Source organism: Pecten maximus, chromosome 1 (assembly GCF_902652985.1).
Source record: "Pecten maximus chromosome 1, xPecMax1.1, whole genome shotgun sequence".
Lineage (NCBI taxonomy): Eukaryota > Metazoa > Mollusca > Bivalvia > Pectinida > Pectinidae > Pecten > Pecten maximus.
Window position 1 is genome coordinate 51,393,433 of NC_047015.1, and position 15,766 is coordinate 51,409,198.

A 15,766-nucleotide genomic window follows, 5' to 3' on the forward strand; every position below is an offset into this window, starting at 1 on the left:
ACTATGTAAACGTTTGTTATAGTATAAAGTAAACAACAACAAAGTATTGTTTTCTACCGATAATAATTACTCTTTGTTGGATACGTAGTATCTTTAATCTGTGCCAACAGCTGCATGTTTCGTCCTTCTTGTTATTGATGTTAACTTACCTTAACCGCTTAGGTAAGTTAGGTCATGGTTTTAGCCGGATGATTCCCTAGAACGACTCTAACCAACATATGTAAGATTGGTAGTCGACACTCAGCCTTACAATTGATAGTAGGGACTGATTCGCCGTTGTCGATATGATAAGACAGGTCTTGTTAGTGTCAAACATGATATTTCAGTGTGATGACACTATAAATGCGCCTGTCATTAAATCAATGATTCACCGAAACCATTTTTTAAACTTAGTTTTTGCGAGGATGCACAATTACAATCAAGCAAACGTGTTTAGTTTTGACTTTCTGCGTCGACTGAATAAATTAAGTTGCTCGCCTCTTTTTATATCTTCTGCAGAAAACACAAATAGATAAGAAATTATATAACTTATGATATTCGCGCCTCCTTCCATAAGCACTGATTAGTTTATGAACATAGTTTCGTCGGTGTTTGAATAAGTCCGAAAACTTAAAGAGGACCGTTGGCGTAATATATTGACACTAATTATCCAAATATTGACAAATTAAACACTGCAGTGTCTACGTCCCTTATACTAAAACCTGCTGGTGATATATTGTCAAACTTAGGTCAAAGTTCAGATGACTCAATATTGCAGAACACGTGCAAGATCAATCTGTCCAATTAAGACATTTGATTGGTAAGCCCTGTTTTTGACTGAACAGATTAAACCTCAACGGTTCTTGGGCTGTTCATTTATTCTGGCATCTCACAAATGCTTCGTTGCTTATGATAGATATGTTTATAAAGTTTGTCAAGGTGATTTTTTTTCTGTAAATGCAGTAATGCCATTTTATATGACTGTTTAGTCTTCATCAGAGGGTTGTTTATTTCAAATACGTTGAAATATTGTGCTTTGTTCTTTTTGTCAATGAAGCTTCTATTATTGAAATGAATGCATTGGCAGATCACCATTTACTGTTAGATCTAGAACCGTTCTCCACATTAAAGCGATATTCTCACGACGCTCGTTTATACACAATAATGCAGGTTACACAACAAAGACAAACTTGTAAGAAATATCTGTATTGAAAAAAGAATACACCTATAAATATGTATAAAAATAATGTAACTTCACTACAACAATGAATACAAAACAGTCTTATAAAATATTAAACCTATACATTTAAACCACTTCGGCATATCAATACATGCACAAGACACGGTAGCTCCAGCCCATCATTATAGGAATTGGGCAAGAGACATATCAGAAAATAACATATCTCTCAACTTTGATCTGTATTTTGAAAACATCCACAGGATGTCCGCATATCCACCTGCGTGGACCGAGTGCAAATGGATATTGTTTACCCGGAGTTAACTCTTTTGTGGAATATTCTTTCAGACTAACAATGGTTTCTTATTATTCGATGATAATGGAAATTGAAGGGAACAGTTGAAGGTAAATGGCCTTAATGGGTAGGTGTCTTTGATGAAGAGGTCTATATGCATTTTGTATATTGAGTGCTGCTATATTGGAAACTACAACAAGTGGTCATTATAGACAGGTCAGCGCCACTTGAAACATGCCTAGTAGGTGCCCTTATAAACGCAATGGATACCCTGCATACACACAAATATTATATACCACTATCTCACATCACCAATACTGGTTTTACAGTTCGGTTTTGACATTATTCTTGATTTTGTTTGGTATTTCCTCCAAAAGAAACTTCATTCTCTTTTCGTACAGGTTTTGGCGTGGGACTGGTTGGTACTTCAACTCCATATAGTCCCGACTTTCGGAACTGAACGGTTTCCAAGGCACCAAACCATCTTCATTAGGATTTCTGCATCAAATAAAAGTAATATTTTATGAAAGAAAACAGTATTAGTTTTTTTTCTGAGCCATGCATAACATAAAATTAGTATGAAATAAAACAAAGACAAATATGAATTGAAAAAAATTGCAAAATGTTCCTTTCACTTTTCTTCAGAAATTAAACACTAACATGTTCTATATCGATGTGAAAGGCATTTGATGTAATGTGTAATATTGAGATAAGGACATGTAAGATTCGTACCCTGTTTTTGCGAAGTTGGTCCAGTATCTCGCGAGGATGTCTGAGAATGTTCTACCTTCAATAGTTGATAACGATTCGTCTACAGAATTCGAACCTGTCGGACCGAACATGTAGAGTAGCTCAGTTGCATGTCCAGCTCCTTCCATCCAAGGTAATCTTGGGACCATGAAGGTAAAGTTGATTATTTGGTTATACAGGTACTGGTAGGTTCTCGGGGAAGATTTACCATTAGCATGGAAGTCTAGAAGTTGAACTGTAGGTGAAACGAACCAAGTATCTGCATGCATAATTGAGATTTTCCTTGCTTGCTCTTCCATATCGTCAGAGGAATATTCTTTACAAAGTAAATCAGAAACTATTGGATTATCGTTGAACATTTCTCTGGCTAATGTTGGCGCAAAGACGTCACATAACACGGCTGTAGGCATTCCTTCCGTCATACTGAAGTTCAATGGCTCCTGTAGCCATCCTAGGAACATGGCAATTACCGACGCCTCGTTGCTTGTTGTTCCAGCAATCATGTCCAAAGATCGAAAGTAAATTGATTCCTTCGAGGCTGGGTCACTCAGGCTGTCAAAAGGTGATCTCGGAAGCAGCTCCCCGTCGATCGTGGGCCAAAGTAAGGGTGAAACAGAGAAAGAACCAAAGAATTGTGTTCCCGGGTCCCTCTGAGCATTCATCAATTCTTCAGCAGATTTCTGCTTCAGGCAGTTTGCAAGTGCACTGGTGTCGATATCACTGTCTTTGTCTGCTATACAACCAACAAATTTCCCTGTAGCTTTTGCAGCTCGTGCAGGATTTTTCGCAACTCCCACAAATCCTACAGCAGATCCACTTTGAGATATGAAACGTTGAAAAAGACCTGCAGTATTCGGCATGACAGCTAGGTATGACGCAGCAAAGCCTCCGGCCGATTCACCAAAAACAGTCACAGAATCAGGATCACCTCCAAATGATGCAATGTTTTTGTTAATCCATTTAAGTGCTTCAATCATGTCCCAGAGTCCATAGTTACCAGGCATGGCAGCATCCTCTGTGCTTAGGAATCCAAATATGCCCAGACGGTAGTTGACAGTTACTACCAACACGTCCTTTGATGCCAGGAACGACCCGTCGTATGTTAAGGTGCTTCCCATTGTAAAAGCACCACCATAAATCCAAACCATAACCGGTTTTTTAACTTCAGCTGAAACCTCTCCAGGAACATAGACATTTAACTGCAAACAATCTTCTGTTACTTCTGCATTTTCTGCCTTTTCCCATAAATCCGCAAATAGGAGTTTGTCTTGCATACAAGAAGGTCCAAATGCAGTTCCGTCAAGTGTTTCCGTCCAAGGTTCTACCGGAAGTGGTTTCTCAAATCTGAGGTTGCCAACTGGAGGCTTTGCAAACGGAATATTCCGGAACTGTACGATATCCATTCCGAGGGCAGGGACGACCACACCCTTGATGGGACCGGAAGGCGTATTGACTGTCGGGAAAGGCTGACATGACGTGAATGAAACCAAGCCGGATATCAAGATCAAGCAAAGGAAGGGATGCATCTTAAAAACTGTAATGAAAAAAACAACATATTAATGCTATTAATTAATATTACATATCATATATAGATATAGTTTTCACAGAAGTGTACCTACGTCCGCTTAAAATATTTCCATATGATGACGGAAAAAAACATATCAATATTATTAATTAACATTATATGATATATATATATATATATATATATATATATATAGGAACAAAGTATAAAATCAACCAATAAAAAATCGCGTGCCTGATACCACTAAACCGAGTCGACATTCATTGGCGTCTAACATTGAATCCTCTTTAATTGATCTACAATTGTATAGCAGACTGAGCTTTCTCTACATTTCTCATCTTCCTGTTGTCCAATTTATTGAAATCAAGAGGAACCTACATATGGTGTATGAAGGAATTTCTGAGAAAGAATAAAAGAGTTATTGTTAAAAATTGGTATTTTCCCCCGATCAATCTCAATCAAGGACTCTACTGGAACCTACATATGAAATTCGACAAAAACAAAAAACAAAACAAAAATCATGAAGAATTTTCTGACAAATAGTGGTCAAAATCTGTCAGAATTCAAGATTGTCGCCTGTCGTCCACCTTAATATTTTTTTTTCTCTCTCTCTTTCTTTTTGTTTGTTTTTGTTTTTCATTTGTCTCAGAGTTAAATATGCAGAGATGGGGACCTATAACGAGCTATGAAGAACTTTCTGAGAAATATCGATAACAAATTTAAACTATCTTATTTCAAAATGGCCGCCTGCCGGCCATCTTGTTTGCCGACCAGTATCAAAATAGCACATACTTTACTAGGGACAAATGGAAACCTACGAATGAAATGTGAGAGAAATAAAAGTTACTTTTCAAGAAATATAAAGAATCATATGGTATATAACCTCCACTGCCTACAGCCAACATTCTCGTATTTTCACTATATAAATAACCTATGCTCAAATACAAATGACGAAGGAAGACAATTTTTGACTCGTGCCCTGACCGGGCCTCGAACTCACAATATACATCACCCAATCACCTAGCCAGAAGTACCCGCAGCTTAATTATGCCTTCCTAAAACATCCACCACTAGCCCCAGTTATGCTGCCCATTTGAAATCATCATTAGTCTTTTGAATTTATCTTTGGTTTAAGTACGGATTATTTTATCTTAGGGGATCATTTCACTAAAATTGTATTAATTGGCTCCAATAAAAAGTCAGTTTTAAATGACAAGTCGTAAACAATTTTTTTTCTTTACGAGGTTTTAAGCTCACTACTGTACATTATATATTTAATACAACATTAATCGTAAAATGAAAAAAAAAAAAAAAAAAAAAAAACCAAACAAACAAACTTTACTCATAGACCATCTCAAAACAGCGTCAGGTAATTAATCTTAACATCAAAGGGGGTATGACTCTATCGAATTAACATAAGTATAAGAAATATCTTTAAACAAACATCCATTAAATATTATGCAAACACTAATTGGATGGAGACTCTTTAAAAGGTACTAGGGGAATAAATGTTCTGACTTAACAGATTTTAACAAAAAACAAAAACAAACAAAACAAAAACAAAAAAAGCAAAAAGAAACAACAAATTATATTTTTAAACGTGTTCGCGACCAATATTTAACACTTCCGGGTTTTATATTTGCACTCATTGACGTCAGACACTTACGCAAGATGTAATAATTCCCCGAATGCCCTTACCACGAGGAAAAGCTTTATAACTACGATTCAAACAAATCTGTATTCATCGTTGTTCTGCATAGACTGGGGAAATGTCTTCCATGGAAACCTGGCTTGGAAAGAGACAAAACACAATTCAGTTGCTGAGAAAACTTGCCGTTGAACTGGATAACATGCAAGAAAAAAATCAATATTTCAAAATTGGCTGGTATATCGGGAGTTATTGTTGGTGGTTTGGATACACTTGGCTGTATACTGTGATACTTATGGCGGGATACTTATAATATTTTGGTAGGACACTGTGATAATTATGACTGGATATCTATAATACTGTGATAGGACATTGAAATACTTAGGGTGGGATACTTATAATACTTTGGTAGGACACTGTGTTAATTAGGGCGGGATACTTATTATACTTTGGTATAATTTATAATACTTTGGTAGGACAATGTAATACTTAGGGCGGGATAATTATAATACTTTGATAGGACACTGAAATAATTAGGACTGGATATTTATAATACTTTAGTAGGACATTGTAATACTTAGGACGGGATACTTATAATACTTTGGTAGGACACTGTGATAATTAGGGCGGGATACTTATTATACTTTGGTATAATTTATAATACTTTGGTAGGACATTGTAATACTTAGGGCGGGATACTTACAATACTTTGGTAGGATACTGTAATACTTAGGGCGGAAAACTTATAATACTTTGGTAGGACATTGTAATACTTAGGGCGGGATACTTATAATACTTTGGTAGGACAGTGTAATACTTAGGGCGGGATACTTACAATACTTTGGTAGGATACTGTAATACTTAGGGCGGAAAACTTATAATACTTTCGTAGGACATTGAAATACTTAGGGCGGGATACTTATAATACTTTTGTAGGACACTGTAATAATGTAATGTCACAGAACATTGATTAGACTGATTTAGTTGCCAAAAATCAGACTAAAAATACTATAGTAAAATTCTATGTCAACTTTCATGTTAAAAGATTTGTACACTACTGTAAATATTTCAACATTGAAGCAAACACGTATTGAAATTGTAAAATATGAAATAATTATTGTAGTGTTTCCTATGCATAAATTTAGCTAAATACTTAGCTGCCTTTGATGCATCTACTCACTTACAAGAAACAACTCAACAACTGTATTTGAATGAATAAGGTCACCCTCACAGAAGGTGACAAAATATTTATTAATTATGAAAAAGTGATAATAGAAGATTATGAGATGAAATTACTCATATATATCAAATATATATATAAATATCACTTTGATCAAACATAAAATAATAAGCTAATGTGGGGTTAACCAAATAAAAACCGCCAAAAAGACACTGAAAATGTCTCCACCAGACATTGAGACTCTTTAAAAGGTACTAGGGAAATAAATGTTCTGACTTAACAGTTTTTAACCAAAACAAAAAAACGATAAGAAACAACAAATTGTATTTTCAAACGTGTTCGCGACCAATAGTTAACACTTCCGGGTTTTATCTTTATACTCACAGACTACTTTGGTAGGACATTGTAATACTTAGGGAGGGATACTTATAATACTTTGGTAGGACACTGTAATACTTAGGGCGGGATACTTATAATACTTTGGTAGGGCACTGTGATACTTAGGGTGGGAAACTTATAATACTTTAGTAGGACACTGTGATACTTAGGGCGGGATACTTATAATACTTTGGTAGGACACTGCAATACTTTGGGCGGGATACTTATAATACTTTGGTAGGACACTGTGATACTTAGGGCGGGATACTTATAATACTTTGGTAGGACACTGTGATACTTAGGGCGGGATACTTATAATATTTCGGTAGGACATTGTAAAACTTGGGGCGGGATACTTATAATACTTTGGTAGGGCACTGCGATATTTAGGGCGGGATACTTATAATACTTTGGTAGGACACTGGGATACTTAGGGCGGGATACTTATAATACTTTGGTAGGACACTGTGATACTTAGGGAGGGATACTTATAATACTTTGGTAGGACACTGTGATACTTAGGGCGGGATACTTATAATACTTTGGTAGGACAGTGTGAAAATTAGGACGGGTTACTGCTAATACTTTAGTAGGACATTGAAATACTTAGGGCGCATAGCGTTTGATAAATATGTCCTTGATATATAGATTAGGAACACCGACGACGAAGGAAAACGATTTTGACCCGTTTTGTCCGACTGATCAAAAAAGTGTATGGTTGTTGCCACTAAACCCAGTTGACAACCAAATTAATTTTTATTTGATCTACAATTGTATATCAGACTGAACTTTTCTCTACGTTTCTCATCTTTCTGTTTATCTATTTGATACATTTCCTATTTTTCTAGTAGACGGACAACTAACACGGACTTGGAAGCGAACTACTGGTGAACTGGGGTCGTCTCAAGTATTTTTCCATGTATAGAAGCAGTTTCTATATCTATCGAGTTCTTACGTTATTCTCTTTAACTTTAAACTAATAAAAGTTTATTTCGTACTGGGAGATACATGGAGCAAGTACCTTTAGATGTATTAACAGACATGTGACACTGGCTACTTGACGAGGAGCGCACTATATCCACGTGCATTGTATTCCATTTCATCAAATACACCGGTGTACGTGTATATGTTCGCTGATATGCACCATGTTATTAATGCCATAACTGTTACAAAATGACATGGATTATACACCTTCAAAATGATAATTACCAGATCACAGCTATTTCATGTGTACAAACAAATCATAAGATCAGTTTACAGGTCATCGGTAGAAATAACTTGGGACATACTTGTAACAGAGCTGCTTTTAAAAATTTGTGTGGCTTTTGTTAGGAGTTCCGGGTATCGGGATATCCTGGTGTAATGAATCAGTTAAACAATACGAAAAATCACAATTTTTTTCAACATATTTGCGACAGGTCTTTTAAATGTCAATCTGGGTTAAATTTGTACAATTTGTTGATGTTATCCACCTTCGTTCTTGCGCTAGCTTTCAGAATTCTCCGAAAGAATGTTCCGCTTTGTTATCACTGCATATCTTTAGAGTTTTCCAAGTAATTTTGTGTATATACTTGGCAATGATCAAAAGGACATGTTCTATATTGTGTGGTGTGGGCGGGGTCTGTCTGATAAACACTCAAGATACAATTTAAATCATTCCCACATGACAAGTATAACAAACTTTACAGTAAAATGTCTGGCCTACATTGTGTAAAGTTTCACATTTCGGATTTTTTTTTAACTTTTAGCTTTTTTCCCATTCTCCTCAGATGCATATTATGTGCATAACAAATGAAACAATAAAAATATATGATAAACTGCCAGCATAAGATGTATGGGAAAACAAACAAAGGGGCATAACTCTTCGAAAAGGTTGATGAAAACCAAACCCTGAATTTAAGGATATGTTTCTAGATCAAAGTCAAATAACTTAGGCGATGAGACCAGAGGGATCTGACAACTTTAATTTCATTTTCTGACAGGTCACAGGACATTGATGAGACTTATTTAGTTGCCAAATATCAGACTAAAAATACTGTAGTAAAATTCTATGTCAACTTTCATGTTAAAGATTTGTACACTACTGTAAATATTTCAACATTGAAGCAAACACGTATTTTTACAATCCTTTCATCATAGGTACATGTATATGAAAATGAAGCATCTAAATGTCTGCTCAGTCTGAGACATCCCAGCTTTGCTAGCCAAACGTTCATTTTGTAATTACATATTCATTTATTCAACCTGTGCCTTGTTCTCTAAATTTTCAAATCATCGGTCCTGGCACAAAGACTTGGCAAGAAAAACCATCACATATTCAGAAGCGCGTGACTCGAGAAGTGACCCCAATGTTTGTTTAGAGGTTGACCCCGCAATCCGTAAAAAAACCTTCTCTTTCCTCTGACAGGGTAGCATGTTTGTTAAGATGAAACATCCTACTTTAGGTGTGCGATAGTGTTTCCTCTAGTTTCTACGTTGTGACAGTTCCCCGAAGGATACTGTGACAGTTCCCCGAAGGATACTGTGACAGATTCTATTTTTTTCGACATAGCCGTATAATATTCTTCTGGCCCCGGATATGACGCGACAGGTGGCGTTACTGGTCAAGATGAAGTATGTGATTGGTCAATGTAGCGGTAAATGCAAAATGCAGATATGCAGTTAAAAACGAAATAATGTATTAAGATTGAAAACAAGCTGAATAAGTGGTTGTATCTTATCAACTGACACATTGATGAAATTATATTCCTGATTCAAATGCAGTCGTATTATCACCAAAAATGATTCAAACTGATATCATTTCGTTATTCGTGCTGAAACGTATTAGTTCGTTAATTTATTTCACCAGCAGTTTTACATCATAACCACCAGCATTAAAACTATGCCGTTTACCTTTTTTAAAGATGTTTCTAGTTATATATTTATATATAATATATTATGCACTCAGAGTACAAGCATTATGTTTAGCTGTAGAAACTAAATATGAAATACCCCTTTTCTAAATACGCCAAGTCGACTATAACACGTGGATAAGGAATCTGAGGCAAACATGATAAATCATATCAAGAAACAAACGCATAGAGCAGGGACATACAGAGATGTCCCTGCATAGAGGCTGATAGTTGACTAATCCCAGATATGGGAAGGAAAGAAGAAGTTACAGAAGAATGCCCACTCTCTCACTCGCTCAGATTCGTCAAACACCCATAAAGAAAGGAAAAGCGAGAGTAGAGAGTAAAGGTGGTTACTTCATATAAATGAAGGCAGTCTACTGACAGCTTAACATAAAAAAGATATCATCTATACATTTACACTGAATCGTCAGTTCAAAGATTCGCAGTCAGGTTAAAAAGACGTGCTACAAATAGATATTAGATTCCTATTACTAGTATATCAAGTTTCCCACTATATCACTTCCCAATTCCATACCTGATAACAGTAACAATTTACCACGTGAAAAGACAACATACCAAGTGGGATGTCGCCTGTTTACTGTAGTTTAGTATTCAGGATAGTCAAATTCAAGATTAAACGAGTCAAATTTCAGAATTTTCCTGGAAAAATACAGAAAATACACACACACACTGAGCTAACACGTGGATAAGTAATGACATCGGCAAAACTGTTGAGAGAAGGAAGTATATCATGTAAATATTTTTGAACCCGGCGGTAGGTGTATTTACCGAAACGAAGAAAAATGGTGCTATAATCGGTCAGTTTAGGTAAATACGACAACCATGCACCCAGCCCTGACATACAGGGATAATGTTTTTGTTATGTTATAGTTCAGTTTCAAGATAAACAAAATAACAATAAACAAACATTTAACCAAAAACTTTCCACTAATACCAACTTGTTGAGAAAGGCCAGCTTAAACTACATGGATGACATTTTCACAGACGACGGAGTGGTTCCCCATCTTTTAATTGCACTATTTGAATATTTTCCATCATAATTTCAAGTGAATGACAAGAGGCCCAAAGGGCTTGTATCGCTTACCTGGCTCTACAGCAACTTTGAAGTTGATTGAGGTCATTTCTACAGATACTATGCTGATTACCTCTTTATTCAAATATCATAGTAAGCTAGGTTTATTCATATTAATAAATGTTCTAGTCCTTCATTCCAGCATTCTATTGGCCTAATATCAGGTCTCGGAGGCTCTTGGCTATCGCAAAATTATTGTTAACAAATTTAAGGCGATTTCACATCTGTGACCTTGGATGTAGGTCAAGGTCATTTATTTGAACAAAATTGGTAGCCCTTCACCCCAGCATGCTAAAAGCCTAATATCAAGTCCCTGGGCATTGGTTATTGAGAAGAAGTCTTTTGAAGATTATAGTCTATTTGACCCATGTGACCTTGAATGAAAGTCAAGGTCATTTATTTGCACAAACTTTGCAGCCCTTCATCCCAGCATGCTACAGTCCCAATATCAAGTTCCTGTGCCTCTTGGTTATTGAGAAGTCGTTTGAAGATTATAGCCTATTTGACCCATGTGACCTTGAATGAAGGTCAAGGTCATTTATTTGAACAAACTTTGTAGCACTTTATCCCAGCATGCTACAGTCCCAATATCAAGTTCCTGTGCCTCTTGGTTATTGAGAAAAAAGTCGTTTGAAGATTATAGCCTATTTTACCCATGTGACCTTGAATGAAGGTCATTCATAACTATAAATATCATCAGAGAAAACTACCAACACTTTAATACTTGTTACATCGTTGAGCAATATGCTCGCCTTATACTGCCCGACACATGTGACATCCATCCCGATGCGCATGTCAAGTCGTACTATACACACGCATACCTACAGGTACAAACGAATTCAATTTTATGCACACTCTGTAAAATATTTTTAGTTCTCGTTAACGGGGCAATTTCTTATTGCGTTTGTACTACACATGCCAGTATATTTCGTTTGTTGAATCAGACTTTATCCAAATAGTGTATATTTTGCCATACCAAGCACAGTTATACAATATGATATCTTATCTGTATTACGTATGTTAGTTTCGTCACAACCGTAGTATTTTTAATGAAAATGTGAAAGTATATATGTTTTAAGCTCTTGACACCACCAACAGATTTTACTGGCTATAGTTTGTAGTTTCATTAATCAGCGTAGCGGAAAGTGAGTGTTTGAAAATTTATTATTCACCTTTGCTTTTGTCGTCGAATGTTTGATATTAACAAGTTGATTTGTTTCTCTTTTTTTTCACCTGCAAATTTACAAGTTCATAAACGATATGTACATATTAAATATATGCATGTCATGACGATTTTTATTGTCACTGGGTTCAACGAAATGATATTTTTACACTGTTTAAAAATAGTTTATATTAATGAAGACAGTTAGAACCTATTTATTTTAAAATGAACCTGTAGGGTTTATAACAAAGCTGCTTTTAAAAAATCGCTCTCAGATCTTAACATTAAATGTGTTGTCGTTCTTAGTGATCTGCATGGCCATGTATTGTTCTTGACAACAATTGAATTGCGTGTTTTGGGCCTTCGGTTTTGCCTTTGGATGCAAAGAGTGGAAGTGAACTTACCTCCAGTGTATCGAGGATGATGTCATTGTGTGATCTATAATATCATGATACTTTTGTCATTATGCGCGTCGGACGGATCCGACGCATGTTCATTCACACTGGACAAGTTTAAAGATGCAAATTTTTATGATGCACTCACGGACATTGCTGGCTGTTTAAAGGCGCATGCTTACAAAACAAAATGAAAATGCATCAAATATCACGTCTGTAAAGCTGGAAATAATTAGATAATAATGGTACATTTAATACGTAACTACTTTATGTCTATGCTATATATTTCACACTTTTATTACTGTAGAATTTGATTAAACCTTTCATAGAGAGGGACCATATTTGACTTTCCCACTTGATAAACACTTTTGTTCTAGCAATGATTGAGACACATTTGATAACAGTTTTATAAACGATAACACAACCAGTCTCTCAATCAGATGTTCTCCATGTCTACTTAAGATTTATTTTACAATTTCCTTTTTTATTTTGTAACCAAAAATAACCTTAATATTTGTTATCAAAAACATTTGTCCAAAACATTTCAAATGAAATTAAAAATGAATTATTTATGTTTCAATTTTTCCTTTTAATGAATTTAGAGAAAAATATGCTTGAAGTTTGATATACTTTTTTCTCGTGTTTTAGGTCACCTGAGACGAAGTCTATAGCTCATATAGAGAAATCACATTTTTGAATATCATTTGTTTAATTTGTATTGGAATTCATTCTAACTTTGTTAACATTATCAGCATTGGATGACAGCTTGATGTATGCATACGTTGGCTCTGATTGACCCCCTTAGCTGATGGGTGGGGCAAAAAAAAGTAACTTAAATCAACTTAAATGTTTCAAAATTCAGGTGACCGTTAAGGCCCATGGGCCACTTGTTAATTTCTGTAATATGATAAAATAGAAGTTTTAACATTTTATCTAAAACATTTTAAAGTTTAAAATTGAATATAACCTGAAGACGATATTCTAGCATAGCTTTTTTATAAGCTACATTTTTTGCATTAAAATAGAGTGAACATTTAGATCAAAATTGCTGCTGATATCTTGAATAGCTGAATATGGCATCAGTTTTTTTGTTTGTTTGCTGTTTGTTTGTTACACTAAGAATACAAATATTTAAACCTAAATGTATTTAGAAATGTTACAGCCATTTGTCACTCATGTAAATAGACATGATGACCTATGTAGGGGTTTGATGCATTTGTTTTACATGGTGAAATAAAAATGTCACTTTAACTGATGAACTTTTCTTTTTAATCCATTGTCCATTCCAGAAGTAAGCGAGATATATATAACGTTTCGATTTCTAACAAGCGATATCTGTCAGCTTTTAATGGTAACCAAATACTGTACAAGTGTTCCTAGCTGATGAAGAAAAATTGATAACTCAATTTGTTAACTGTGTTCATGAAAGAATTGCAATACTTTGGGGTGGAACATTTTGGTAGAGACATTGTAATACTTCGGGTGAGATACTTATAATACTTTAATAGGACACTGTAATTCTTAGGGCGGGATACTTATAATACTTTGGTAGGACACTGTAATATTTAGGGCGGGATACTTATAATACTTTGGTAGGACACTTTCAAAATTATGACGGGTTACTGCTAATACTATGGTAGGACATTGAAATACTTAGGGCGCATAGCGTTTGATAATTATGTCCTTGATATATAGGTATATTGATATTAGGAACGCCGACGACGAAGGAAAACGATTTTGACCCATTTTGTCCGGCCGAACTCTAAACATCTACAGCAAAAAATTGCTGACCATCAGCCTGAACTTTTCTCTACATTTCTCTTTCTGTTGATCTATTTTTTCCCTATATATTTAAAGAAGCAGTTTCTATATCTATCGATTTCTTACGTTATTCTCTTTAACTTTAAACTAATAAAATGTAGTATATTTCGTTATTCAATTGTACTTAATTAAAAATGTTAGTGTTAATAGTTTTAGTAGCTTTAGTAGTTCAGGTTTGTGTTGACCATGAGTAATTAGATGGGGTGCCCTATTTGCCCTACTTTGCCCGACTTAATTATGTACATGCTGACTGTGAGATTTTAGGCAGCATAATACACCGGTCATTCACTGATAACGTTTTAATTACCTTGATCCGTGGCTACTGGTCTACGTTTGACACTGTTTGGGATTTATTACCCCATGGCTTCGGGAGATCACTCTGGGGGTTCTTTATAGGTCCTCTGTCTATATTACCTATGGTCATCATATACTCATCCCTAATTACTATCTAAATGTTTACGTGTATGTGTATCCACATATCTAGGTCAACGGACCGCCTGCTCCGGCAGTTTGCCCGACTGCTCCGACAGGATTTGGTCAAGTTATGTCAGAAGGTCAGTTCAGGACACGTTTGCCCGATCGGGCAACCGTTGCCCGACAGACTTTAGAAAGAGTGAGAGAGAGCTCGGGGAGTTCGAATTCGAGGTGCCTAGGTGTTGCTATGCTGGATATGTTTGAGAGGGATTTACCTCAAACTGTGTAACTGTTGTACATGTTGTCGATACTAAATACAAGAGTCTGAAACCGGGAGACGGTGTTGTTTTATGATGTTCTCGACGGCCCACATCTACTAAATTATCCAAAACTCGGACATTGTAGCGAGTGCCCGACGCTACCACTGAGGGCATTGCCGAGTGACTCCGGAACTGTGACACGGTTGTTGTGTTCGCCGGGGGTTTTCGCGCTACAAAAAGTTTATTTTGTACTGGGGGATACATGGAGCAAGTACCTTAAGATGTATTAACAGACATGTGACACTGGCTACTTGACGAGGAGCGCACTATATCCACGTGCATTGTATTCCATTTCATCAAATACATCGGTGTACGTGTATATGTTCGCTGATATGCACCATGTTGTTAATTCCATAATTGTTGCAAAATGACATGGATTATACACCTTCAAAATGATAATTACCAGATCACAGCTATTTCATGTGTACAAACAAATCATAAGATCAGTTTACAGGTCATCGGTATAAATAAGAGCTGCTTTTAAAATGGTTTTCAGTTACAACCTGCATATTTGTGTGGCTTTTGTTAGGAGTTCCGGGTATTGGGATATCCTGGTGTAATATATCAGTTAAACAACACGAACAATAACAAATTTTTTAACCTGATTGCGACAGGTCTTTTAAATGTACACACGGGTTTAATCTGTACAATTTGTTGATGTTATCCACCTTCTTTCTTGTGCTAGCATACATAATTCTCCGAAAGAATGATACCAGCTAATATTATTTAGATGTC

General features: G+C 35.8%; 1 protein-coding gene across 1 annotated transcript in view; it reads right to left on the bottom strand.

Annotated features, from left to right (window-relative positions):
- Positions 1–402: 402 nt before the first annotated feature.
- The window catches only part of LOC117317000, a 27,564-nt gene continuing 12,200 nt past the window's right edge, over positions 403–15,766 (bottom strand). Inside the window, exons 6-7 of the mRNA XM_033871811.1 lie at positions 2,184–3,735; positions 403–1,949 (exon numbers count right to left, since the gene is read on the bottom strand). Of these exons, the coding sequence (XP_033727702.1) occupies positions 1,775–1,949; positions 2,184–3,735 (1,727 nt within the window). The 3' untranslated portion in view covers positions 403–1,774. The remainder of the gene's footprint in view (positions 1,950–2,183; positions 3,736–15,766) is intronic.